General features: G+C 26.5%; 2 protein-coding genes across 3 annotated transcripts; both read right to left on the bottom strand.

The window, feature by feature from the left end:
• Window positions 1–5,006: 5,006 nt before the first annotated feature.
• Window positions 5,007–18,881, bottom strand: LOC123272746 (annulin-like). Its single transcript, XM_044739735.1, is given in 10 exon segments — window positions 5,007–5,447; window positions 6,003–6,309; window positions 6,396–6,540; window positions 6,615–6,694; window positions 7,653–7,922; window positions 8,017–8,560; window positions 8,642–8,774; window positions 11,113–11,462; window positions 18,729–18,837; window positions 18,840–18,881. Coding segments are annotated over 10 exon segments (2,271 nt in total). The 5' UTR covers window positions 18,867–18,881; the 3' UTR covers window positions 5,007–5,141.
• Window positions 18,882–21,060: 2,179 nt separating this feature from the next.
• On the bottom strand, window positions 21,061–24,044 carry LOC123272851 (mitochondrial import inner membrane translocase subunit Tim21). 2 transcript variants are annotated; one of them, XM_044739860.1, is made up of 4 exons: window positions 23,948–24,044; window positions 23,530–23,738; window positions 22,289–22,623; window positions 21,061–21,343 (listed from the first exon to the last, which is right to left on the bottom strand). In XM_044739860.1, exons 2-4 carry the CDS (start codon window positions 23,735–23,737, stop codon window positions 21,197–21,199), a joined length of 690 nt encoding a protein of 229 aa, XP_044595795.1. In that variant the 5' UTR covers window position 23,738; window positions 23,948–24,044; the 3' UTR covers window positions 21,061–21,196. The 2 variants fall into 2 exon arrangements, with proteins under 2 accessions (XP_044595795.1, XP_044595796.1); XM_044739861.1 differs by having other exon boundaries at window positions 23,530–23,748; window positions 23,948–23,992.
• Between the last annotated feature and the right edge of the window lie 1,603 nt (window positions 24,045–25,647).

Genomic DNA, 25,647 nt, shown 5'->3' with positions numbered 1-25,647 from the left:
AAAAAATTAAAATTTCTAAAATTATTTAATATGGCATTTAAAGCCTCATATGAAATAATATATTATAATAATTATGAATTATGACACACTAATGTTTCGTTTGAAGTCAACCTTATCAAGTATTTTTTTTTATTTATATACTGCTCGTTAGACAGCTTGTATACAACTTCATTGGTCTTTATAAATTGTCTCAATAAAAAAAAAATCTCAACTTTATAAAACTTGAAACGATCGTGTCGCAATTATAAAGTCGTGTTGTTAGTTGCGATTGCAAGCTATCGATTAACGTAAGATTAACGGGTGTAACTTAAAGTCTCATTGAAAGAAATTAATGCCGTCGGTGTACTATATATTGAAGTATAAAGAAATATAGATGATAATCATAATAATGGTGTATGACTAACTAGATGTAATAATAATAATAATATATACTTGGGCTTAACGAATATAAATTCTACAGCTGATCGTAAAGACTCGATTTGTTTTCGTCGCCTCGATGCCAATTAAAAATACCTATCTCGTGTGTTATTCGCGTATTAAATGGATTAATGTGTATACGGGCGTATCTACATCTGTATATCTGTGCCTGCATCTTGTGTATAGATAGAGAGATTATAATGCTGCGTGACATTTAATTTAATATACATATTAATTCGAATCTATTGACAAGTATATGTCTTTCTAATTGGCTTCAAATAGAGAACTCCGGTAGTCATTTGTTTTCGCAAATAAAAATTAGCATTGCGTTTTATTTATCTACTTGATAAGATAATTGCAGGTTATTAATTATTGTTCGTTTCAATGAAGTATTGATGTTAGTTTATAAATTTTTTTCAGAGAACTAGTTTTTATTTTTTTGCTTTTTAAAATTATTTTTTTTAAACTCGTAGATTTTTTATCGAATTAAAATTAAATTCTCTATTCACGGAATAACATTTATATTTTTTAGGAGGTGATCCATCACCGAACAGTTTTTATTTTTGAAACTTATCGAATACATCACTGAAAATTGATTATTAGATCGAATTTCATGATATCATATCCGATAAATATAAGTAATCCATCTTGCCCCGCCCTTTTTAAGTTCAACTCCGAAAGGGAATTTATCATAATACTAGAAATTTCGTTCTAGACCAGGTACCAGGTCAACTTTTGAAAGTAGGACTTGATAGAATTATATAACAAAAATGCTTAAAGTCCTGAATTATTTTTTTAAAATACTAACACTTGTTTTTACTTCGGACAATTAACCATTAATGTTACATTTTTATTCTCTTTTACCCAAATTATATTTATTAGTTTGATAATTAAAGCTCTGCTTTTTTTTTATTTTATTCTTTTTTTCTTTAAAATTTTATCGCGATTAACACTATCGGGTGGCAAATGATCCTCGTTGACCGAAAATTCATGGACATTAACATAATTTCACGAGTAATTTTAAAAAGATAATTTCAATCTTAATCTGTTAAAAAATAAATATTTAACTGAAAATAATTAAAGGTTTGTGTAATTAAGGATGAATTTATTGGTGAGAAAGTAATGTGAGTTCTGAAAAGCTAACAACTTCTCGAATTATTTATTGTTGTGTATTTTTTAACTAGTAGATATGAAAATATATGTAATTGTCCAATTATTTATGCATGTATGGATATGTATCTACATAGAATTTAACCGGAAAAATGTGTTTATAAATTACAAATACGAGGAATATCGTAATTGCTTTGACTGCTTATTGTTAACTATTTAAAAATATCAGCACTTCTAGACACATTTAACCGAGCTGGTGATATACTTGATAATTATTGTTGTAGATAAATGTATTGGTCTTGATGTTTTTTTTAATTGCTCTTCGGAATTAAAATTGCTCATTTTTATTTTGTTAAATTTCGGCTAAATTATCCATACGAACCTTTAATTATCAAAGTCTTCTAAAATGTATTACGTAATATTTATTTAAGTGGATAATCTTTAGAATTGTAAAAAATTCATAATTTTTTTATTGATAAATTATTTATTCAAAAATACGTTGCTTAAATATTTTTAATTTAAGAAAAATTGTAACATTATTTCATGGTAAAATTATTTTTTTACCTGGGCCCATAACCTGTCAATAACAAATCACGCATGTATAACATATATAATGAACCCACAAAAATAAAAAACCCATAAATTTTTAATAATGGACACACACTCAACCCAGTGTATAATTAAACAAATTCATTTTTATTTGTTAAATTTCGGCTTAATTATCCATCCAGTGCTTTAATTATCAGTCTTCTAAAATGTGTTACGTAATATTTATTTAAGTGGATAATTTTTGGAATTGTAAAAAATTCATAATTTTTTTATTGATAAATTATTTATTCAAAAATATCGGCTGCCCAATTTCGAAACACAGTAACTAACATTAAAAAATTTTTTTCAATTTTTCCTATTAAAAAAAAGTTTGCCCGCCAAATTGATGAAAAATTTGATTTGTGAATAGAAAATACTTGGATATAAATATTTAAGAAAAAATACTTAAAATTAATGTCTAAAAATTAAAAAAAAAATGCAACAATACTAAAAAAAATCAGGTCAAAAGCCGATATGTTGCTTAAATATTTTTAATTTAAAAAATGTAACATAATTTCATTGTAAAATTTCTATTATTTTCCGCTAAATATCGGAAATCAGCCCAACACAAGCTAATATCAAAATTCACCACATTACCGCCATCTACCCGCTCTTCACCACACTACCTGACGAAACTCCGTCAGTAAATAAATTTCAAACAAGCTCTTGAAACCAATAACTCAAGCTATCACAATACTTCTCACTATCTCTGTAAATATCGAATAAATCATCGGTTGTACCGTTAAAGACGTACCATTAACCTTGAAACTATTAACTTCTGTGCCATAAAATTAATCTATGTACCCCCTCCCCCCTTTACCACACACACACACACACACACACATCTCGATCTCGAGCCAGAAAACAAAACCCCAAAACATAAATGTTAATTTTGATAAATATGAAAATTCAACCGTAACAAAAGAATGTTGATTTAGCGAGATAGAGGCGTGTTTGTTATTTTAATGAGTTATACAATGGCCCGGGATGTTGGGTGTTGATGCATAGCGCGTAGCAGGGTGCCCAAGCCTGCGTTGGGTCTTAAGAAGCCCAAATACAGCCAGAGATATATGTACGAAGCTTCTTCTTCTTCTTCATCATCATCATCATGATCATCGTCTTCTTGTTTCTCGTCCTCTTCTATAGGACCTACTACTCTGAAGACCCCCGTAGACAGGGGCCGCTAGACGTCCATCAAGCGTCAATGTTATGTATTTAGACATATCTTACTGACCGGACCACTCATATATTTATATATTTATCCATTTATATACAAACATACACAGATGTATTAATATTAAAAATATCTTCTATTTCTTCTTCTTCTTCTTCTTAACTTCTTGTATCTTGTATAATAAAATAAAACACAAGTTATCATTCAACGTCCGCACATATTTCAACATTAATTTTCCGAATGATGATACATGACCTGACATCAATGCCTGCATGTCAGCATGACGCTCATCATCGTCATTTTAAAAATAAGTCTCAACTTCTTGGATCTTTTATGGACTTAAACTTTCGACATTTATTTTTATTTATTGTAGTTTGTTTTTATTTTAATTGAGGTAATTTCTCAAAATGAATACGTTTATTCCATTTGTCACTCGTTAATACCACGCGGCGAACGGTAAGTTACTAATACTAATAATATTTAATGAATAAAGTATAAGTTAATAAATAAGTCGACGGAAGAAGATATTCACTCAGTAGTCCGAGTGAATAATTATTTTATTTTTATTTATTATGTATCCGTACTGACAGTTATAAAATGGTAATTTATTTAGTAAACGTATTTATGAATTTATTCATAGATGAAAAATTTCTTAAGTACTCGCTGGTTATACGGAATTTTTAATTTTACTTTTTATCATTCAAAATCGTCAAATGTGACAGCAAGTTTTACTTGTTTATTTTTTTTTCCTGATTTATTGCAGATAATTTATTGTAAAAATACAATTTTTACTCTGAATTTATTTATTGAATTTTTTAATAAATTTAGTTTATTAAGTCGAATAAAAGCGGTCATTTTTTCAATTGCATCAATTACTATGGGTCTGAAATGTATCTGATTAGTGATTATTGGTTAATATTCAATTTTCAGAGATCAAATGAGCTTTCGATGGTTAATTACAATTATTTATGACAGTAATAATAAATAATACAGTGATAAAAACGACAACTGGTAACGGAAGGCTGATATTGATTGTATATTATTTTATAAATTATAAATTATTTTTTTAAGTACATCCTGGGGCATGTATACTTTGTTGATAATGATATGTGAAAAGTTTGAATTGGAGGGTTCAGATAATTTGAGTTTTTATTTTTTAAAAAAGAAAAGAATTATAATATGACAATAAGGATTAAAAATAGTAAATTAACATCGAAATTTAAATAAATTAATTGCGTTAATAATTTTTTACTAAAATTTGCTAGTTTATTTATTTATCTTTTTATAAAAGAGTTAGTTTATTTCGTATTTAATTTACTATTATTTTATTAATGTCATTTTTGGAAATTTAGTTTTTTAATTATGGCTGGAACTAAGGTACCAGCTAATTAAAAAGTACCAGTTGATGAATAAATTTTAATACATCATTGAGCAAAAAAATTTTCTTTAAAATGTATACAAAAGTCTTATCTCAAGAAAATTTTTTTTTTCTACTCAAGAATTAATTTTTTTCCGTGCACAGACCATATTTCTTTACTAAAGTCTGAATTTTTAATTTTAATTTTTTTTTTTTATACTAAAAATTATTAATTTTTTCCTAATATTTTATATAAAATGTCCTTAAATAATAAGAAACAAAAATTTATCAATATTTTTGAAAATTAACAATTTTGCATTCCCAAATTTCAAAAAAAAAATGTAAAAATTTTCCCGTTATTTAATAATTAAAATTAAAAATTGAAAAACTAAAATATTTAACAGACTTAAAATTCAGAAATAAACTGACCCTTAAATTTAAACGATCACACATTTTTATCAATTACATTTATCTATAAATCATGTCACCCTGTACTCAATGGTATCCATTAGTCACAGGGACAGCTAACACCATAAAATTAACAAATCCATCAACATCATCAAGTTCCTTAGAATAAAATTTAGCAACAATTGTACTGCGTCCAGCAAACTTTGGCGTCATTGAAAATTTGCAACTGGCTTTTTCTCCAGACAAGATATCCTTATTTACTCTGATCTTTAATTGAGTGTCCAAGCCAGGTCCTTGGATCAAGAACTTTCCGTTTGTTAGCGGAATTGGTAGAGGGTTGATGAAACTTGCCGTCGCTTCTAGCGGGTAATCTACCACGGCTTCCGATTGTCTCTGTAGAAAAAATAGAAGAATTTAATTTCAAAATTTTACAAGTAAAAATTTTACTTCAAAATTTTATAAATAAAAATTTCATCTTAAAATTTTACAAGTAAAAATTTTATTTTTAAATTTTACAAGTAAAAATTTAATCTCAAAATTTTACAAGTAAAAATTTTATTTTTAAATTTTACAAGTAAAAATTTAATCTCAAAATTTTACAAGTAAAAATTTTATTTTAAAATTTTATCAAAATTTTACAAATAAAAATTTTATTTCAAAATTTTATAAGTAAAAATTTAATCTCAAAATTTTACAAGTAAAAATTTTATCTCAAATTTTTACAAGTAAAAATTTTATTTTTTAATTTTATAAGTAAAAATTTAATCTCAAAATTTTACAAGTAAAAATTTTATTTTAAAATTTTACAAATTAAAATTTTTTTTCAAAATTTTATAAGTAAAAATTTCATCTAAAAATTTTACAAGTAAAAATTTTATCTCAAAATTTTTATAACTTGAATTAAAAATAAAAATTTTTATAAATAAAAATAAATAAGAACAGTCTTACGTCAACATCAATGATAGGTTTAACAACACGGAAGTCATCTTGAGCATAGTACTCAAAATTAGTGTCCTTGACATTTGCCAAACAAGCTATATTAAAAGCAGACTGGTCTAGCATTCTTGGACCATATTCTTCCCATGATACATCAAGCTTGACTACTTCAAAAGAACCTGGCTTAATAATTCGATCTGTTTCAAAAGTTTTTACAGGACCACCAACTTTTCCCGTGTATAGAACAACGTCTACTCTCAGGATCACCGAGACACGGTATTTGTTTTCTTTACTGCGATTCTTCATCACTAGTACCACACTAGAATAATTAATAAAACAAAATACTATGACTGTTAATTACAATTAGATGAAATTGAATTAAATGATAAATTATGAATTCCAAACCTGAAAGGATCTCCAACGAGAACATTATCGATAAGTTTAAAATCGAAAATAATATCGTTGAACTGCTCATTAAGATAGTAGCGACTGAATATAGACTCGCTCTGTTGCAGAGCTTTTAACATGGCTTCTCGTTCTTTATTCGAAGCTAAATGCATTTTAATGAAGCATTGATTAATCGGTTGAATGTTGAAATTTTAATTTAATATAGAGGTTACTTACTTTCGGGGTATTTATAGTCCTGGGTGAGATCTTCGCGACCCCATATTCCGACTGCTTTGGTACTTATGTATTGGCCGATTCTGATTAAATGCAATTCATGTTTTATATATATATATTACTGTAGGTGAATTATAATTTATTTATTATTGATGATATTGAGAAATTGATTGAGTTTATTAGAAAAGAAAAAGTTTTAAAAATAATTATAATTATCAGTTCAATGACTGATGTCGAGAATAAAAAAATGTAAGGTCAAATTTTAGTGTAAAAAATTTTTTACAATTTAACTTATTGCAAATTTAACTCGGAAAAAATAATAGCTAAATAGATTTGATTCAAAATTGTAAAGAATCAATACTTGATTTATAGAAGAAACTAAAATTAGCCGACAGCGAAAAAATTTAATTTTTTTTTTTATCAATTGAATTAGCAATAAAAAAATATTTTTAAAAAATTGCACGTGTAGTTTTTCAAATTTTTTGCATGTGGAATTTTTTCTTTTAATTTTTTTGTAATAATTTTATTAATAAAAAAAATTTTGAAAATGATCAGCTGTCTGCTAATTTTATTTTCGTAAAGAAAAATTCCTTTTTTTCGTAAAGAAAAAAATTATAAGTATGATTATTTATAATTTATTCTATTCTTGTGTTTCTAAATTGTATTTATTTTTATAAATAATTAAATTCAAGATTAAATAATGAATAATTTTCTATGAAAATTATAGATCTTAAACTAAAAAAATTAACTCTAATTAAAAAGATACAATTATCGAACCAAAGAAAATATTTCAAATTGTAAAATTATATCTTAAAAAAATTTCCAAGTCAAGGAAATTTCACAATTCTATAACTTTTTTTTTGATTAAAAAAAAATCAAATTCTTCAAAATGAATTTTTAAGTTCAAGATTTTTTTTTTTAAACTAGTCAATTTTTTATCATCGAAATTTTCAATTTCAGAAGCTCAAATCTCCAAAATTATCTGATATTTTACAAAACAAAACTGACAAAAATGAAGCCAATGTCCAACTACAAACTTACCCTTGAGTATCCTTAGACACTAATTTCAAGGGCTGGGTAGGTCCATTGTACTTCCAATAAACCTTATCAGCATTGACCTCAGCGAACAAAAAGCCTCCATCATAAGGTCGCATAACTTCACCATTTTTAATCGCGGCGACCGAACTTGGCCCACAACGGAAAGAACCTTCACTTTTTTCTTGCGGAGTTGCATCAATTGCCTGCCAACCGTCACAATCCGACCCAAGATCTTTTCTTTGCATCCAGACCTCACTCCAGACATGGAAGTTCCTATTTTAATAACAATTCGTCAATCATAATCAAAAACGAGCCTCACTAACTATAAGTTCAAACATTACTAATCTAAGTCTACTCAAAAAGTTACCAAACGGAATCAGTAGTCAGCTCTTCCATAATATTTCCCTTTTCATCAACAAAATAATCGACAGTGCGACTACCCTGGGTATCATGGGCACTGGAGAAATTGGTGATAACCCTAGACGGCAAACCCAAAGTCTTACAAACAGTAGCAAGGACACCAGCGAAGACCCAGCACTGGCCATATTTGACTGGCTTTTTGGTTTTGTAGAACTCCTGGAGAATTTTAACGGACCCTAGCCACTTGGTCGGTGATGTTCCTCCGCTGTAATCGCCCGACCAATTGCCCATTAGAGCGCCATTGTCATCATTGGAATTAACTGCCGTTGTAAGTACTCGCGATATTACAACCGGGTCGTTACGTGACGACGCTCTAACAGATCCTATATCGGACAATAAATATAGAGCGCAGTCCAGTATATCACGTTCAAACTGTCCAAAGTTCCATGGCGATGCGCTTATTGTGTTTTTGTTTCCACGCCAAATTAAACCGGTGTCTAGTAAAACGTATTCATGACGCTTAGCTTCGTCGTCTATAAAAACTACGTCCTCTGTAAACATTTCGAGTGTTATTTTATTTATTACCAACAGTTATGGATTGAACGGTTTAAGTAAAAGCAATTGATTTTTACCTTGACACCACGGATTAAATAATAAATAAAACGGTTCGTTGACATTGAAACTTATTGCACCACCGGAAGTTTTGTGCTTTGTGTCTATTTCCATTTTCCATTTGCCGATTGGCGCATCTGCTGGTGCAGATACCTGTTTTTTTTTATTTTAGTAAATTTTTTTTTTTATTGTCTTGTTGTTCATATCCATAATTAATCAATAAAATAACAATTCACAGTTTGATGGAAATATTTATTCGATGTTTATTTAAATTTTCACAACGTTTCGTCGGTTTTCCGACTTCCTCAAGTGCTGGAACAATTAAATACAAAATATTTTACAATAATATTCTTATTATTACATTACAAAATATTATTATGACTTTGTATAACTTGGACAGTATAAACTCAACTCAAAAATTAAATTTATAACTAAGTCTAAGAATACATCAAAAGACATACCTCAATTATTAAACATCAATTGTTAAAATCATGTTATATGTTATACTTATAATAGAAGGATTTGTTTATAGTTGAAAATATTTATTAATATTTAACAAATCATTTATTAGAGACCACTTTTTAGTATTAAACAAATCGGCTGCCCAATTTTAAAACACAGTAACTGTAAAATTTTTATACCTGATTTTTTCTAGTATTGCTGCATGTTTTATAACATTTAGACCTAAATTTCAAGTATTTTTTCTTAAAAATATTTATATTTAAGTATTTTCTATTCACAAATCAAATTTTTCATCAATTTGGTGGGCAAACTTTTTTTTAATAAGAAAAATTGGAAAAAATTTTTAAATGTTAGTTACTGTGTTTTGAAATCGGGCAGCCGAAATATTTCTTAATATTTAAAATGATTTGTTTGTATTTAATAAATCTGATATTCACTTATTAAATATTAATAAGTCTTTTTAAATACTAAGAAATATTTATTAGGGACTAAAAAGTGGTCTCTAATAAATGATTTGTTAAATATTAACAAATATTTTTAATTACAAACACAAATCCTTTTATCAGTGTACAAAGTCATGATAATATTTTGTAATGTAATTATAAGAATAGTATTGTAAAATATTTTGTATTTAATTGTTCTAGCACCTGAGGAACTCGGAAAACCGACGAAACGTTGTGAAAATTTAAATAAACATCAAATAAATATTTCCATCAAACTGTGAATTGTTATTTGGTTTTTTTTTTTCTTTAACACTCGATTTTAAATTTGATATTGTTCTGATTTAATTCTTATAATTTTTATATTTATCATTTTTTAAGTAATTTTGAACGCACGGATATCCCTCAAATAAAAAAAAAATATATAACTAAATTCTTTAGTATTGAAATTAAATAATTAGAAATAAAATTAATTTTTTACTGTAATTTGAAGGTAAAAGAAAAATTTTCACCCGATTTTTTGCCCTACTTATTTTTGCGCCAATTATTTTGGCACTGCGACTATATTATTTTCCGGTTAATTAGTCATCGATTAAGTAGTCTTGACACCAATTGTTCTTTTAGTAAACAATGGTCCAATAATAAACTACTGCAAGTTAATTCTGATTCTTTTTTTTTTTAAATAAATGTTTTTAATTTCAGACATTATTTCTTAGAATATTTTGAAATTTAATATTTACTTGGCAATTATTAAAATATTAAAATGAATGCCAGAAAATTGAAGTAAGTAAATTTTAAATGAAATTTTACTAATTATCATTACACTGATGTCATAAATGTGAATAATTTGTTATTTTCTTGAGGAATACTTATGCTAAATGCCAGAAGTAAATTTAAATATTATGCAAGTCGTAATTTTACGGCTAAGTATCTGATGAGCGATCGAGTTTATGACATGTACGAAAAAAAATTTATATTCTTTATGGTCTAAGTAATGGAAAAGCACCACAGTACATGCCACTTGTTTAACAATAAGTTTACTTTTTGTGTTCTTATATATACTGAGATAGAAAATTTTTTTCTTTAAATATTTTTCGCGTTAAAATATTTTATCGAACACAATAAGACATTCTAGTACACAGAAAAAAAAATATTCTTGAATCAAGTTTATAATTTTAAAGAACTTCATCTTCTTGATTTGAGTAAAAAAATTCTTAAACTAAGAAATTTTTAATAGGTTTAAGTAAATTTTACTTTATTCAAGAATTTTTCGTTTTGATTTTAGAGAATTACTTCTTCAAAATTATTTTCTTGGTTCAAGAATTTTCCTCTTGAATCAAGTTAATTTTTTTTCAGTGTAGTTTTACACTGCAATTGTAGCTTGAAACATCAAGAGTGCTTTTGATCGCTCAGAACAAATGGAATCATACCTCGAAATCCAAAACTTAATAACATAAAATTTAATTGCAATGTAAAAATAACAGTTAAGTTTTGCGTTACGATTTAACGATCACGTCACATGTATAACCCGTAACTTTAATTTTAATACTTTACTACCATTATAAAGTTAAGTCAAAAAAGTTTTATACTTTTATCACAATGGCCTGAGTTTCCTTGGCGAATAAAGTTGCGTGCCATGCGCCTTCGGACTCTTCTCCGGGACTCAGCAAAGGTGTTACCATAAAAGTCCCGTGCCCGTAATTCGGCTTTTTAATCCCATCAAGCGTGAACACGATTGACACTCCATCGATTTCTGGGTCGTAATCTCGATTTAGGAAAATCCTAAGGAAAAACTCCTGTCCACGTCTGACCACCAGTCGCGAGTCGCCTTCTTTGCGGTTCATTATTTCGTACCGCGACGTGTTGTGCGCTTCTCCATTTTCGGAAGTCAGCGGGTCTAATCTCAGGATTGTCAACATTGGAATATCGAAATCTCCCCCTTTGAAATAAATAAGAAAATTAAAGAAAAAATTATAATTAAATGCATTAATATTTTTACTAAGACCACAAAATTTTTCTAAAAATAATTTAACAAATTAGCAGTCAAAAAATATTTTTAAAAAATTGTATACTCAATTTTTTTACAATAACTTGTTAAGAAAAAGTGTAAAAAAATCCAAATAATTGATCAATTTTATTATTAATTAATATAAAATTCTAAAATAATTTTTTTTAATTATAATTTATAATACTTAAAACTGTAAATTGATAAGTGTGTTAAAATTAAATTTAAAAAAAAATTATAAATTTATCAATATTTTTACTAAGACCACAAAATTTTTCTAAAAATAATTCAACAAATTAGCCGTAAAAAAATATTAAAAAAAAATTTTATACTCAATTTTTTTACAGTTACTTGTTAAGAAAAAGTATAAAAAAATCCAAATAATTAATCAATTTTATTATTAATTAATATAAAATTCTAAAATAAATTTTTTTAATTATCATTTATAATACTTAAAACTGTAAATTGATAAGTGTGTTAAAGTTAAATTAAAAAAAAAAAAATTTTAATTGGAACATCGAAATCTCCCCCTTTGAAATAAATAAAAAAATTATAATTAAATGTATCAATATTGTTACGAAGACCATTAAATTTTTCTAAAAATAATTTAACAAATTAGCAGTCAAAAAGTATTATTAAAAAATTGTATACTCAAGTTTTTTACAATAACTTGTTAAAAAAATTGAAATAACTGATCAATTTTATAATTATAATTAATAAAGAATTCTAAAATAAATTTTTTTAGTTATAATTTATAATATTTAAAACTGTAAATTGATAAGTGTGTTAAATTTTAATAATAAAGTTAGATATAACAATCTTCAATAAAACAATTTTCTTTTCCAAAAAACCAAAGATGTACTCTCGTTAGTTCTCACGTACTCACAATGAAATCTAAATGGAAATGGTCTGAAGGACCCATCGTTGGGGGCACGGTAGCTATCATAAAATCTGTAAAACATCCTCGTAATCCTGTGAATCGCTGATTACCCTCTTAAGTAATTGAGATAATCGTCAGGGACTTAATCGTGATTTGAATATTCAAATTATATTATTATTACTTCAACAATTTTTTTTTTAACGTGTAGTGTTAAAAAAAGGGCAAAAATAATAAAAATGCACAAAATAAAGTAATTAAAACTTGTAACCGTGGAAAGTTAAGTTAAGTAGGCGATTGATAATAATAACTAACAATAAATATTTGGTATCAAACGAGTAGTTAAAAATGAAATTCCGCGTCCGCTAATACTTGATGTTAGTTAAGAGTCTAGTGAAATACTAGCACACTGTTAGTGAACAAAACAAAGCGTAGTCGTATGAATTCATTGAGATTATATTTATTGAACCGACGGTGGGACGCTGCGTAAAGGTAAAAATGAAAGAAGAGGAGGAAAAAATGCATGCAGTTTTGTATTATATTATATTTTATTCATCGTGTACCTATTAATTACACGCAATAATAATTTAACATCAGCTGAGAGATGTAAGTCTCATTTCAAGGCTTCACCTTGCACACGTGCAACTTTTATTTGGTGTCGCCATAATTGGCGGGAACTAAGTAAAAGATGTCGATGTCGATTTGAAATATAATGAAAGAGAGAGTAATATAAGTAACGACTAGCTGTCACCCACTTAACTTGGATGTACGATAAATTCCTAGTAGATGGCAAGACAAGCTCTTTGTTCGATTATGGAGTTTACTCTTTCGATTATTATTAATCGTTACCAAATTTAGGTACTTTTATTTTATGCAATAAATATTACCGTGTAATTTAATGCTGAGTATTGAGTGAGTGTACAATTTGTTGTTAATGTGGGATTTTAAATAACACCTTAGATTATCTTATTCAAATGTCTGACCATATTCGGAGATTTCACTTAATGCCCACGCGCACTTTAGTTGTAATGTAAGGTGTAATGCTAGGTAGATGTGGAAGAATTTATTAAGGCAAATAATCTTTGTTGGGATAAAGTCTTTTCTGATTTCATTATTTCATTGTAGTTAATCTAATGATAAATTATTACATTGTTTGTTTTGTATTTTATTGGATAAAATTTTATTTATTGTTATTAGTTAAGATTGTAATTATGTGTTTGATTATTCTGGTAGGTGGCAAAGATGCTACTGTTGATTAATTGTCAATTATCGAGATTTATTTATAAGGAAGCTTTGTTTCTTTTATTTTTATTTTGATAAATATTATCGTACACAGAAAGAAAAATTCCTTGACTGGAGAACAAAATTCTTGGCTCAAGAAAATTTTCGGGTGCCTGAAGGAAGACCGAAATTGTATTGGCTGAAGTAAAAATTTTTCTTGAAATTCTATTCTTGGTAGAAGTAATTTTTTCTTAATTCAAATTATCATAAATACTTGGTACAATAAATTTTTATATTAGATCAAGATTTTTAGATACTTAAGGGAAGCAGCGCTACCTACTTTAGCTGAGAAAAAAATTTTCTCACCTTGAGAAAATTTTTCTCTTGAATATTTGATACCCATTTTATTTTATTTTAGCGTGCAATTATACATATTGAATGAAAAAAAAAAAAAGATGAAATATTATTTGATCTTCCTATTTGACATGTTAATCAATAAAAATATTAATGAAAATTTACTTCTATCTTTATATTTAATTTTTTGGAGCAAGAGAGAAATTTTCTCAAGATAAAAAAATTTACTTCTATCAAGAACTAAATTTTTTGGAGCAAGAGGCTGAATTTTCTCAAAACAACAAGATTTTCTTTACTTAAATAAATTTTCTTGGATCAAGATACGTATTTCTGAAAGCAAGAGAATTAATTATGTTGAAATAAGTAAAATTTCTTTTGTCAAAAAAAATTTTTTATTTCGCTCAAGAAAATAATTAAGAAGAAAAATATTTTCTTGGCTCAAGTGAACCTTTTTTTCTGTGTAAGTTATTCAAAAAAGGAGGGAATTTTGGAAAAAAAATTGTTTTATTTAGAAATTATTGTAAAAAATAAAAAATTTTAATTACACGATAAAAAAATTTGGTTTTTTTTTTTATTGAATCCCTAATGGAAAAATTTTTTAAGAAAATAGAATAGCTTTGATACATCGTGAGCTACGTTTTAGGATTGAGCGGGTATAAAATTTGAATTTTTAATAAAATGACTCATAATAAAAATTTTTAACTAATCAATAATTGTTACTCACCAAATAAAAACAAACAAACTCACTGAAGAATTTCAAGCGTAAAAAAATCTAAATGTCAAATACCTTTTACTTCAACAAATTTAAAAGTAAAAGTAATGATTAATGCATTCAAAATTTCAGTTTTATAGAAGTAGAAAGATATCATAATTACTTGTGGAAACTTTTTCAAGTCAAATTAGTTTTGAAATATTCCAATCAATTGGGTATACTTAGTTAAGATTATCTTAAATAATTTCGGTACTAATTATAATTATAATTTATCAATTGATTGCTTTATTTCGACATTATTTGTTGTTTGTGTCGAAGAAACTAAGGCTCGTGATTATGATTGACCAATCATATGATTAAAATTTCTATAATTGTAAAGTCCGGTCAAATTTAGGAAATACATCATGATGAATGAGTTTGTAATTTTCTTCTACGAATTATCGTTTTTATAATCTACATTCAAGATTTTTGCCGGATGAGTAACCATAAATATCCGTGTTTTTTAAAAACTATGATAAGAAATATTGCTCATCTCTTTTATGACCTCAACAAAAGTTATACTGAAAAAAGGAGTGTACAATATTAAAGTCTCTGATCTAAGCGATAAAAAATTATTCTCCTTAAAAAAGATGACTAAGGGCGACAACTAGCACTTCTTATCATTTTTGTCAAAATTCTATCATTTTACTTCCCGAACCGAATCAAAAAATAGATAGCGATTAGATAGAGAAATTGTTTTATTACAAATTACAAGCCGTCAATCTTAAAATAATTATCTCTATCCGTAATTTTTTAATAAAAATTCTTTTCAAATTTCTCATAATTTAACTAATTAATTAAAATTTTAATTTAATTAATCGTGTTTAGAAATTATTTTTAGAAGCTAAACTTTTATTTATAAATTATTTTAAATTAATTAAAAATAGATGCTTGGAAAATTAAAAAAAAAAAAAAAAAAACAATGACCTCATTAATTTCTAAACTACTTTAAAATTCAAATTTATTTATAAAACGATTTAGTAGTCTATTAATGTTTAGCTCCATAATGAGAAAACTAATCACTTTGTAAAATCAATTGTACTCAATATTATGTATGTAACATAAAACTGATTAATGTTCATAGCGAAAAAAATTTTAAAAAATTTGAATAGTAATTTATCAAAAGATCTTAATTATTACCGGTGAATATTATAAGTATGCAAATATATTAAAATTTATATTTATATTATATTAGTAGAATTATTAATCGCATAAGGATGACGTGAGGAGAGTCCCAGGCCTTACTTATAAGCCGATACAGTTGATTGACAATAATGTAACAGAATGCATCGGCTGAAACGGGAGCACTAAGTGTTATATATATCGTAATCGCAACTGAGAGCGCATTCTCTTGACTTACTCGGCAGATTAACGCTAAGAGCAGTATCTAAAATATCCAGCTAATATAAACACAATCTGTAACGGCTGAATAAATTTACGTTTCACCAAAAATATATTTATGCGCACATATTTAGATAATCCTCAAGGTCGCTTTGTCAATCGATTTATCTCTCTTTTTTTTATTTATTTAGTATCGATAATTCATTTTGTGAAATTTTGATACAAACTTTTGCTAAATATAATTTTAATGATATTTATTATGCATTGCTCAGTTTATGTATAGACAAATTATGCAACAAGGTTTGAAGGATTAATGAGAGTACTTAGCTGAAGTTTATTAACAATGAGTTACGTTATTATTAATAACATAAGACTTTGTCCGAAAATATATCTATGCAGTCATTCATTACGCAAATAAGAGCTAACGCTGTTCTATTTATTTTAATTTATATTATAATTATTATTTGTAATGAATAATATTTTAATATTCATTAATAAATATTTAATTTGTTTCAATTTTATTAAAAATTAGTCAAAATTAAATTTAATAGAGTATACAAATTTTTTTTTACAAAAAATAAAAAAATTTGATACTTTTATGGAGTAAAATTAAAAAAAAAATCTTTAATATGTTTTATGATGTAGAAGGCCAGAAGATATGCTTCATTGGTGATTAGTTAAAATTATACGTTTAAATCAAATTAAATCACCTTTACAAATTGTCGACTATATTTATATAGTAAGCAAATTGCAATTGATAACCGGTTGTAACTATAAACTCAATTTTTCCGCTGTTTTTTTTTTTCTTCAAACTCAAAAATATATTTTATTTTTAATATTGATTAATTAATTTATTAATTAATTCTTTACACTATTTCAAACTTAAAAAAATTTTTTTTTTTAACAAAGATTTCAAAAATTTGAATAAATAAGCAAATTTTGACCTTTGGTTGCAAAATATCTGAGAAAATTATAACAATAATAAATTTCTGTTTCAAAAATTAATTTTTATGTATTGAAGTATTCAAAAAATAGTCACTTACACAGAGGAAAATCTTTTGGGTGAACCGGAGGAATCCTGACTGAAGGAAATGTCAAGGAAGACTGCAATTATCTCAAACGAAGCAAAATTTTCTCGAGCCAAAAATATTTCCTTGCCTCCAGAAAATGTTTATTTCAGTCAAAACTATTTCAGTCTTCCGTGAAAATTTTTTTGAGCCAAACATTTTTTTTGAGCAGTTGAATATTGGCTGAAGATAAATATTCAGCAAATTTTGAATTAGGTAAAATGTTTTGGAATGAAAAATTTTTGAAAAGAATTTCACATGATTGAGCCCAAAATTTCAAAAAATCTAAATCGAGGAACCTTTCTAAATTTATTAAAAAATTCACTCATAATTTTGAATTTATACAAAAAATCAAATTTTGAAAATCAAACTGAATACAATAACTCCAAAAATGTACTCCTAAAAAAAAGTTCAAAATTTTCCTACAATTATACACTTTTAGTAAAAAATTAAAAGAATTTCCCAAGCATAAAAAAATTAACAATATATACCAAGAATTAAGCAATAAATTAGTTTTGAATAGCCCTTGAACGCATCGACATGTTGCCCAAATGCGAGTAAAGTGATTGTAATGATAGAATTTCAAAACAAATTTCCAGCATGTGTAAAGCTGTATGCTGTATACACAGTACACATGTTTCTCGGATAAAGGCATCTACAGAAAATCTATTCTCGGCTGATCAAGGTAACATAACTAAACTGAAACGCGTTGTTGGCTTTTCGAGCCACGCGCCTATTTATTCCCACGCGAATAATCTTAGGCCTTTTTATTCTATCATTACATTAGTACACTATATACTTAAGAATAATATAAACACTTTGGCGCTGTTTATTCCCATTACTACACTGAAAAAAAAGTTTTTTCTACCAAGGAAATATTTCCTTATGGTTAAAAAACTGGTATTCTTATCATTAAAATATGAAAGTTTTTTAACTATAAGAATACCGTTTTCTCACTATCAAAAAAATAGCTTCATAATAACGCGTGGTATTTCAAGGTTTTTTTAAATCAAGAAAACTCGAGTAAAAAATTTAGTATTCTAGGAGGAAAAAATTTTTTTTTTCAGTGTAGATATATCCACTAAAATATGCATCAATTTACTATTTTTTATTTTTTATTTCTTCTATTTTCACTCTTACCATCCTCGGCTATGATCTCACAGCAAAACCGTGACATATCGGAATTATGCAACGACAAATTTAAAGCCTTGAACACTCGATATTATTTCTTAAATAATTACGGTAGCTACTCTCCTTGATAATGAATTCTTTACATTAACAGCTATTGTATGTACACTGCGTCATTTTTATTCATATGTACAAACAGTATTATCGGTGATAATAAAATATTATATTCCACTTGAATATTTTTTTTTCTTTAATACTATCATTATTATTTAATTAAGTACACGTGGGAGTCAGTATTACTTTATATTAACAGACTATTAATCTACGACCTTCTCTTATTTAATAAAAACAATCTTTTCTCTCAATCTCTCAATTTTTTAATATCATAATTTTTTTTTTTTTTTTACACAAATGATCTTACTGTTTACTTAAAAAATTTTTAATAAATAATTTATACAAACCAATCTCATCACTTGTCGGTGGCTTCGGAAGACACTCGGGTTTAGTACACAAATTATTCATCCACACATTGTGTTGACGTTTTCGAAACCGAAATAATAATCGAAATTTTTCGAGCATGTCGAGCAACAATTACCCATTTTTTTTTATTAACTTTTTTTTACAAAAATTTATTAATAAATAAAAAAAATAAAATCAGTCTTAAAAAAATAATTTTTTTTTCAATTAAAAAAATTCTAGAGAATAAAAAATAAAAGCAACAGTGTTAATACCGGTGTAGTGCGAAAGTGACTGTTGCATGGCTCTAATAAACACATCACTACAAAGTTTCGCTGTATCATTGACTGAGAGCTTGAGAATTCTCAATTCTCAATTCGAGGCATCCCTACTATATACTCACACGTGAAGCTACTCGTATCGTTAATTCATTCATTCATTAATAAATTTACAACTACAACTATATTACGCAGAAGTTCGATGTACCGAGTTATGTTCTAATTGAACTTTCAACTATTACTAAAGGCTAAATTAAATTTAATATCCTTATCTAGTTTAGGTGTAATATTATTTTATTATTATACTAGAGACGTATCACGAAATTTCGTAATATGTGATATTGTAATTTTAATGACTAATTTCTAATAAAAATCTTTATGGGCTGATAATTACATGTTTAAATGTCTACGTCAGTGATAATGAAAATAATGATGAAAAAAAAAAAAAATAAATAAATAATAATAATAATAATAAATTTTAGATTATTATCTATATTATTAAGAGAGTAAGAAAAATTTTGTGTCCAGGATAGTCATATGATAAAATCGGTTTTTTTGGTGAAATTTAGTGTCATTGCAAAGGTCTTGACTTAAATTTATGCCTTTTCAAGGTTTCATATCATTCTCACCGATAGTCAATTTATGATGATAAGTATTTAGGCTGCATCCGAAAATACTCTGTCTCTAGATACATAATTAAGAAATGACCTTTTATCTTGTGAACTGTTGACATTTTTGAAAATATAAGCTCATCCTGAGATTACATTCATCGAGACCTTTCATTTGGATACCCACATCAATTTTTCATATATTTATATATATTATATATATGTATATATGAAAAATATATCAAAATGCATGTGGGTACTCAAATGAAAGCTCTTGATGAGTGTAACATCGGGATGAGCTTATATTTTTAAAAATGTCAATAGTTCACAAGATATTTGTTAAAATGCACTGTACTTTCTTAAACATTGATGTTTTTAATGATATAAGCTCATCCCGATGTTACACTCATCGAGACCTTTCATTTGAGTACCCACATCACTTTCATGTATTTATATATATTATATATATGTATGTATGAAAAATATATCAAAATGCATGTGGGTACTCAAATGAAAGCTCTTGATGAGTGTAACATCGGGATGAGCTTATATCTTTAAAAATATTAATAATTAAGAAATAACCTTGTATCTTGTCAACTATTGACATTTTTGAAGATATAAGCTCATCCCGATGTTACGATCATCGAGACCTTTCATTTGAGTACCCACATCAATTTTTCATATATTTCTATATCTTATATATATATATATATATATATATATATATATATATATATATATATATATATATATATATATATATATATATATATGAAAATTATATCAAAATGCATGTGGGTAGTTAAATGAAAGCTCTTGATGAGTGTAAAATCGGGATGAGCTTATATCTTTGCAAATATCAATATTTAAAAAAGTACAGTGCAATTTAACTAAAGTCATTATTTTATAAAGCAAAATTTTATTTATTTATAGATCACAAGTCACGGCAGTCACATAGTAACTGTTAGGCTGCTAGTTATTATTATTATTATTATTATTATTATTATTATTACTATTATTATAGCGACTAATAATCGTAATCATAATCATGTGTGAGTATAAGTTTGAATATATACATATATATGTGTAGATAAATGTGGTCGATAGTAATATGAAATGTGTTACGATGACCACATGGGTGTGTCAATCTTTAATATAGAAGACTGATTGAAAGTGAGATTGTATTTTCTCTTAGTACAATACACTATTTTTTTTAAATATATTCAGTTTCAGGATTAACTATTATTCACTTCGACATGTAACATTACTCATGTCCTATGTGTGAAGTAGACTGGATAATCAACAAAATAAATAGTATATAAATTTGGTCGATTATAAAGGGACTTTTTTTTGATAATTTTAAAACTTCATTATTCAAAGTATATGAAACTATTTTGAATTTTTGAAGTATTGCTTGATAAATTGGACACTTAGAGGAAAAAACGAAAAAATTTAAGCCGGTATAAATTTTATTGGCAAAAAAATTTTAATAAAATGAATGACAGGATCATTTTGTTTCATTATACTCAAGACTAGAGTTATAAAGATAGTGTAACAATGAGGATAGAAGTAAATTTATTTATTTATTTATTGGATTGACAAGGTTGGAGAATTTTCCACCTCGAAGCTTGGGGTAACCTCCGCTGCTCTGTTATCTTCTAAAACGATAACTGTACGGAGTATATCGTCCAGTTGAATCAGTAAGTATCGATAGGCGAGTTTGCCGTTATCATCCTGGTAACAAAAAATATATTTAATCAAAAAATTTGACTGATTTCAAATTTTATTATTTACTCGCTTCAACCATACACCAAAATACACTCGTAAAATCTAAAAATGAATAAAATAATTAAATTTATACAATTAATTTTTCGATTTTCAATGTCTCTCTATTATTAAAGTCAAAGCGGCAAATCCAGTTAAATTAATGCTAATTATATTTCTAATTTCACATTATTATTACCATTATCACAAAATTATGATTTCTTTCTTGTATACTTATCTACCTTAATCACTGTATAAAGCCTATTGGCGTTAATTCATTAATAAATAAATAAATAATTGAAAAAAATGTTTTTATTATCCGCAAGAAAAAAGTTTTGCAGTTTCAGAGTTGGACTTTACAAATATATTTAAAAATTAGATTGAAATTTTTCTTGAACTGTGGTTTTTTTAATTATTTATAAAATAAAGTCAAAGGTATGTCAATTTAAATATAAATATCATCTGTGTTATTTATAAGAATACTTTGATGAATCAAAAATAATACGTTCATACAGAAACCTCTTTAATTAATAACTTTTTGAATAATTAATTCTGTCTTGAAATTTGATAGCGAGTGAAATATATAAAAGGTGAGAAGTTACAAGTTGAGTACTTCGCTCGATATTAGTTTATAAAATCAAGGAATTAAAATTCGTCACGAACTAAAATTCTTGGTTAGAGTTCGAAGATACTTGACGATCAATGAATTATTATATATTCAGCGATGAATTAAATACTATTCATTTAAAATTACTGCACTTTAAATGAATTTTAGAATACATGTTGGATATAAAATTCCTCGAATGACATATTCAGATTCATAAATTTAAATATTAATTAACATAACATTTATACCAATGAAATGGATGCTATTTAAATTTAAGGTGCTAAGTAGAAATAAAAATAATAAATTACCTCTCTCATTTCTAAATGTACTGTTCCCTTTTTACGGTCTCCCTGGAGGTAAAATTGCATTCTTATATGCGGTCTGCCATCACGCGTAAAAACGACATGACTAGCGCGCTGACGTCTTCCCCGGCGAGTTTCCTCGCCGTAGGCTTTTATCGACTCGCCGAGTTCGTCAACGACTCTCGGATCTTTGATGCATCTGTCTACGGTACTACTGTAAATATTGTTAGGGCTTTTTTCCGAAAACAGTTCCCGGAAAATTGTGTAGAACATCAATGCTGTTATGCCCACACCAGCCACTATCACGCCCGTGTACCATACTGACTTGGTGTTCTCTTTAACTGAAATATTATCAATTAATAATTATGATATAATTAAATTTGATTTTTTTTTTGCCAAAGTCAGGAAAATAATTTTTTATAAATAATTATAATTTAACGTTAAAAAAAAAAAAAAAAAAAAAAAAAAAAAAAATATTTCGACGGTCTAATTAGCAATTTGTCTCTCCTTATTTTTTGAGGGTGATTTTGTAATATTTTGATATAGCCATAATCGAATTATAAATTATTTAAATGATTCAAACCTAAATATTTTATCTCTATTAGATAATAATGATATTAAATGGTTTTTCAAAGTGATATTAAATTTTGAACTAATTGTTTTTTTGTACAAATAGAAGATTCTCTAAAATGGAGTTAGACAATTTGCTGATTAGAACGTCGATTTGAAATAATAAAATTTGAATTCCCAGCTCCCAAACAACATTAAGAACTGTCTCAATTCTTCAAGTAGATGTTATGGCACTCTAATGTTTCTCAAAGAATCCAAATTAATTAAAGAAATATAACACTCTAATTGTTACTGTAATTCTTTTGAGTTGTGTTTTGAAATTTTTCATACTTGTTAAATTGCTTATTATATGTAATTGGTTAAAGTGGTTGTCAATGACCTTGTAGTTACAAGGCGATCTTAAATAAATAAATTAGAAAAAAAAAAGTTTTTATTTATAATTATAATTTTACAAAGACTCCGTTTAAAAAAAAAATAATTGAAAATGAAATTTGAATTCTTTCTAATAATTTTGAATATTTTCAATAGTTTTTAATTTTTTTTTCATATAAAAAATTGAAACTGTTAATTTTTTTTAATTATTTTTTTTTTTAACGGGAAATTAAAGCTCTACAAAATGTGAGGAGTTTCATAACTTTGATAAATTTCAAAATATAAAATATTAAAAAGAATTTTACCTACTTCTGCAAATGACGTTGATACTTGACTTTCATTTGCATGATTATCGAAATGCGTAATTTCTGATTTCTTCTTTTCATTTTCGTTTGAATATTTTCTTAGTATTATTTTGTCAATATTAAAAGATAATGACGATAATGATGAAATTCTATTGTATTTACATGATTTCTGTCGCAGTATATTATTTAATACTCTTATTGTTGCCATTCTAGATATAAGTAATCGTTAATTAAATTTTAAAAATTAAATTAATAATATTATAAATAAATTTTGAAAATTTTAAGCATGAAGTTTTTTGTAAAAATGCAGCAAGTAATTTTGTTAATAATAATATAGCAATTGTCAAAAGTCAATTTCTCCAAAATTATAAAAATAAATAAAATTATAAAAATCTTTATACATTTTACAATAACTTACCTTAAACTAATTTTTCATTGTTTATTTAAATTTTACAGGACAAAACTATAACCCTCAAAACTTCATAAATGAAAAACATGGGCATACATACACACATACATACATACATACAAGTAAGCGGCGTCGGTAAGAGAGTTACCGGGCTTCAAAAACTTGAAAATATAAAGAAAAACACATAAGCGCCGCGTATAAAATTTAAAAAAAATTTAAAAATATATTTTGATAGAAAATTTTAATGTTTTAACTATTACTAGCGAGTTTAATTTAATAATAAAAAATTTTAACAAACCTCGGCAGAGAAATAATACGCAGAAGGGTTTACACTTTCAGGAAGATCCAAGTGTTAGTCAGCTAAACTACATCACTTAACTGCTATTTCTCTACCGTACAACTACGTGCAGCAATTCTTGATGATGAAAAATTGCAAAGTTGTCCTGGGCTTCTGAAAACTCTGTTGATTTTCTCTAACACTACCTTTTTTCATTTTTTGACACTTAAAATATTCAAGTTCTCAGAATGATACTGAAATCAGCATGACATTTAAGTTTAGCAGTCACTTGATTATTTTTTAATTTTTTTTTAATAATAGTATATTGTGTGACTAGGGATGAAACAAAACGATTTCAGACCAGTGAAGTTGCCTGCCCGAGCGAAGCGAGTTTCATCCCGCGTCACACATTATATTTTTCATATAAGTTGCATTAAAAATGCTAGTTTCAATGTCTGGAGCCAACCAGAACTAGATAGTTTCAGACGAACAGCGAAAATACCATTTCATTATGAAACTTATAATAAAATAGAAAGTAATAGTTTATTTTTTACCAAACATTATTCGTAAATTGACAAGTTTTCTTTTATCATTCTTATTTATGCTTAATAACAGAATTATAATATGTCAGTACAGTTAACGGTTAGAATGACAATTATAAAGGTATAAAATAAACAAACAATTGATAGGATTGAAAATAAAGCTGCAACTTCACCTCGCAGACAGAAAATCGTCATTTTCTGTCCGCCGGGAAGAATAGTATATTACACACCTAGGGAAGTAAAGTAAGAAATGTCTCAGATCACATGTAATTGTTGGCCGAGGCGAAGCCGAGGTCAACAAACATGTGATCTGAGACATTTCTTACTTTACTTCCCGAGGAGTGTATACTATTTTTTTGTCCGACGAAGGCGGAAAGCGGCAACTTAGTTTAGCGCAGCGGGACGAAAGTTGCCACTTTCCGCCCGGAGGGCAAAAAATAATTGATACCTGCCCGGCACAGTCGCATTGGTCTGAAATTGTCTAGTTTCGGTTGGCTCAACAGCCATTGAAGCTCACATTTTCAATGCAGGTTATATGAAAATAAATTTGTTCCAAAAAATTATTTTTAAAAAATTGCATTTTTTTAAATTTCTATATGTCATATTTTTTTAACATCATTTATTTGTTACAAAAATTAGTAAAATTATCAGATATCTGCTAAATTAGTTTTCATGAAATCAGCCTGATACTTGACTATTTTTTGAATTTTAAAATTGCATTTAGAAAGTTTTCCAACTTTTATTTATAGAATTTTTTTAATAATTTTTTTTTCCGTCATTTATTCTTAAAAAAAAAAAAAAAAACCTAAGAATTATGAAATGTCTATCAATTTCATTAAAATTAATTTACTAGATATTTTATGAATTTTTAGAATTTTCTCAACAAATAA

This window comes from Cotesia glomerata, linkage group LG10 (genome assembly GCF_020080835.1).
Source record: "Cotesia glomerata isolate CgM1 linkage group LG10, MPM_Cglom_v2.3, whole genome shotgun sequence".
NCBI classification, from domain to species: Eukaryota; Metazoa; Arthropoda; class Insecta; order Hymenoptera; family Braconidae; genus Cotesia; species Cotesia glomerata.
This window is presented reverse-complemented; position numbering and strand designations above follow the sequence as displayed.

Bases quoted from the DNA above. Each gene is read 5' to 3' on its own strand.
- LOC123272851 (XM_044739860.1), bottom strand. From the start codon at position 23,737: ATGGCAACAATAAGAGTATTAAATAATATACTGCGACAGAAATCATGT. The intron at 22,624-23,529 runs GTAAAATTCTTT...ATAATATTTCAG, and splicing joins AACGTCATTTGCAGAAGTAG to TTAAAGAGAACACCAAGTCA. The intron at 21,344-22,288 runs GTAATTTATTAT...TTTTGTTACCAG, and splicing joins TACATTTAGAAATGAGAGAG to GATGATAACGGCAAACTCGC.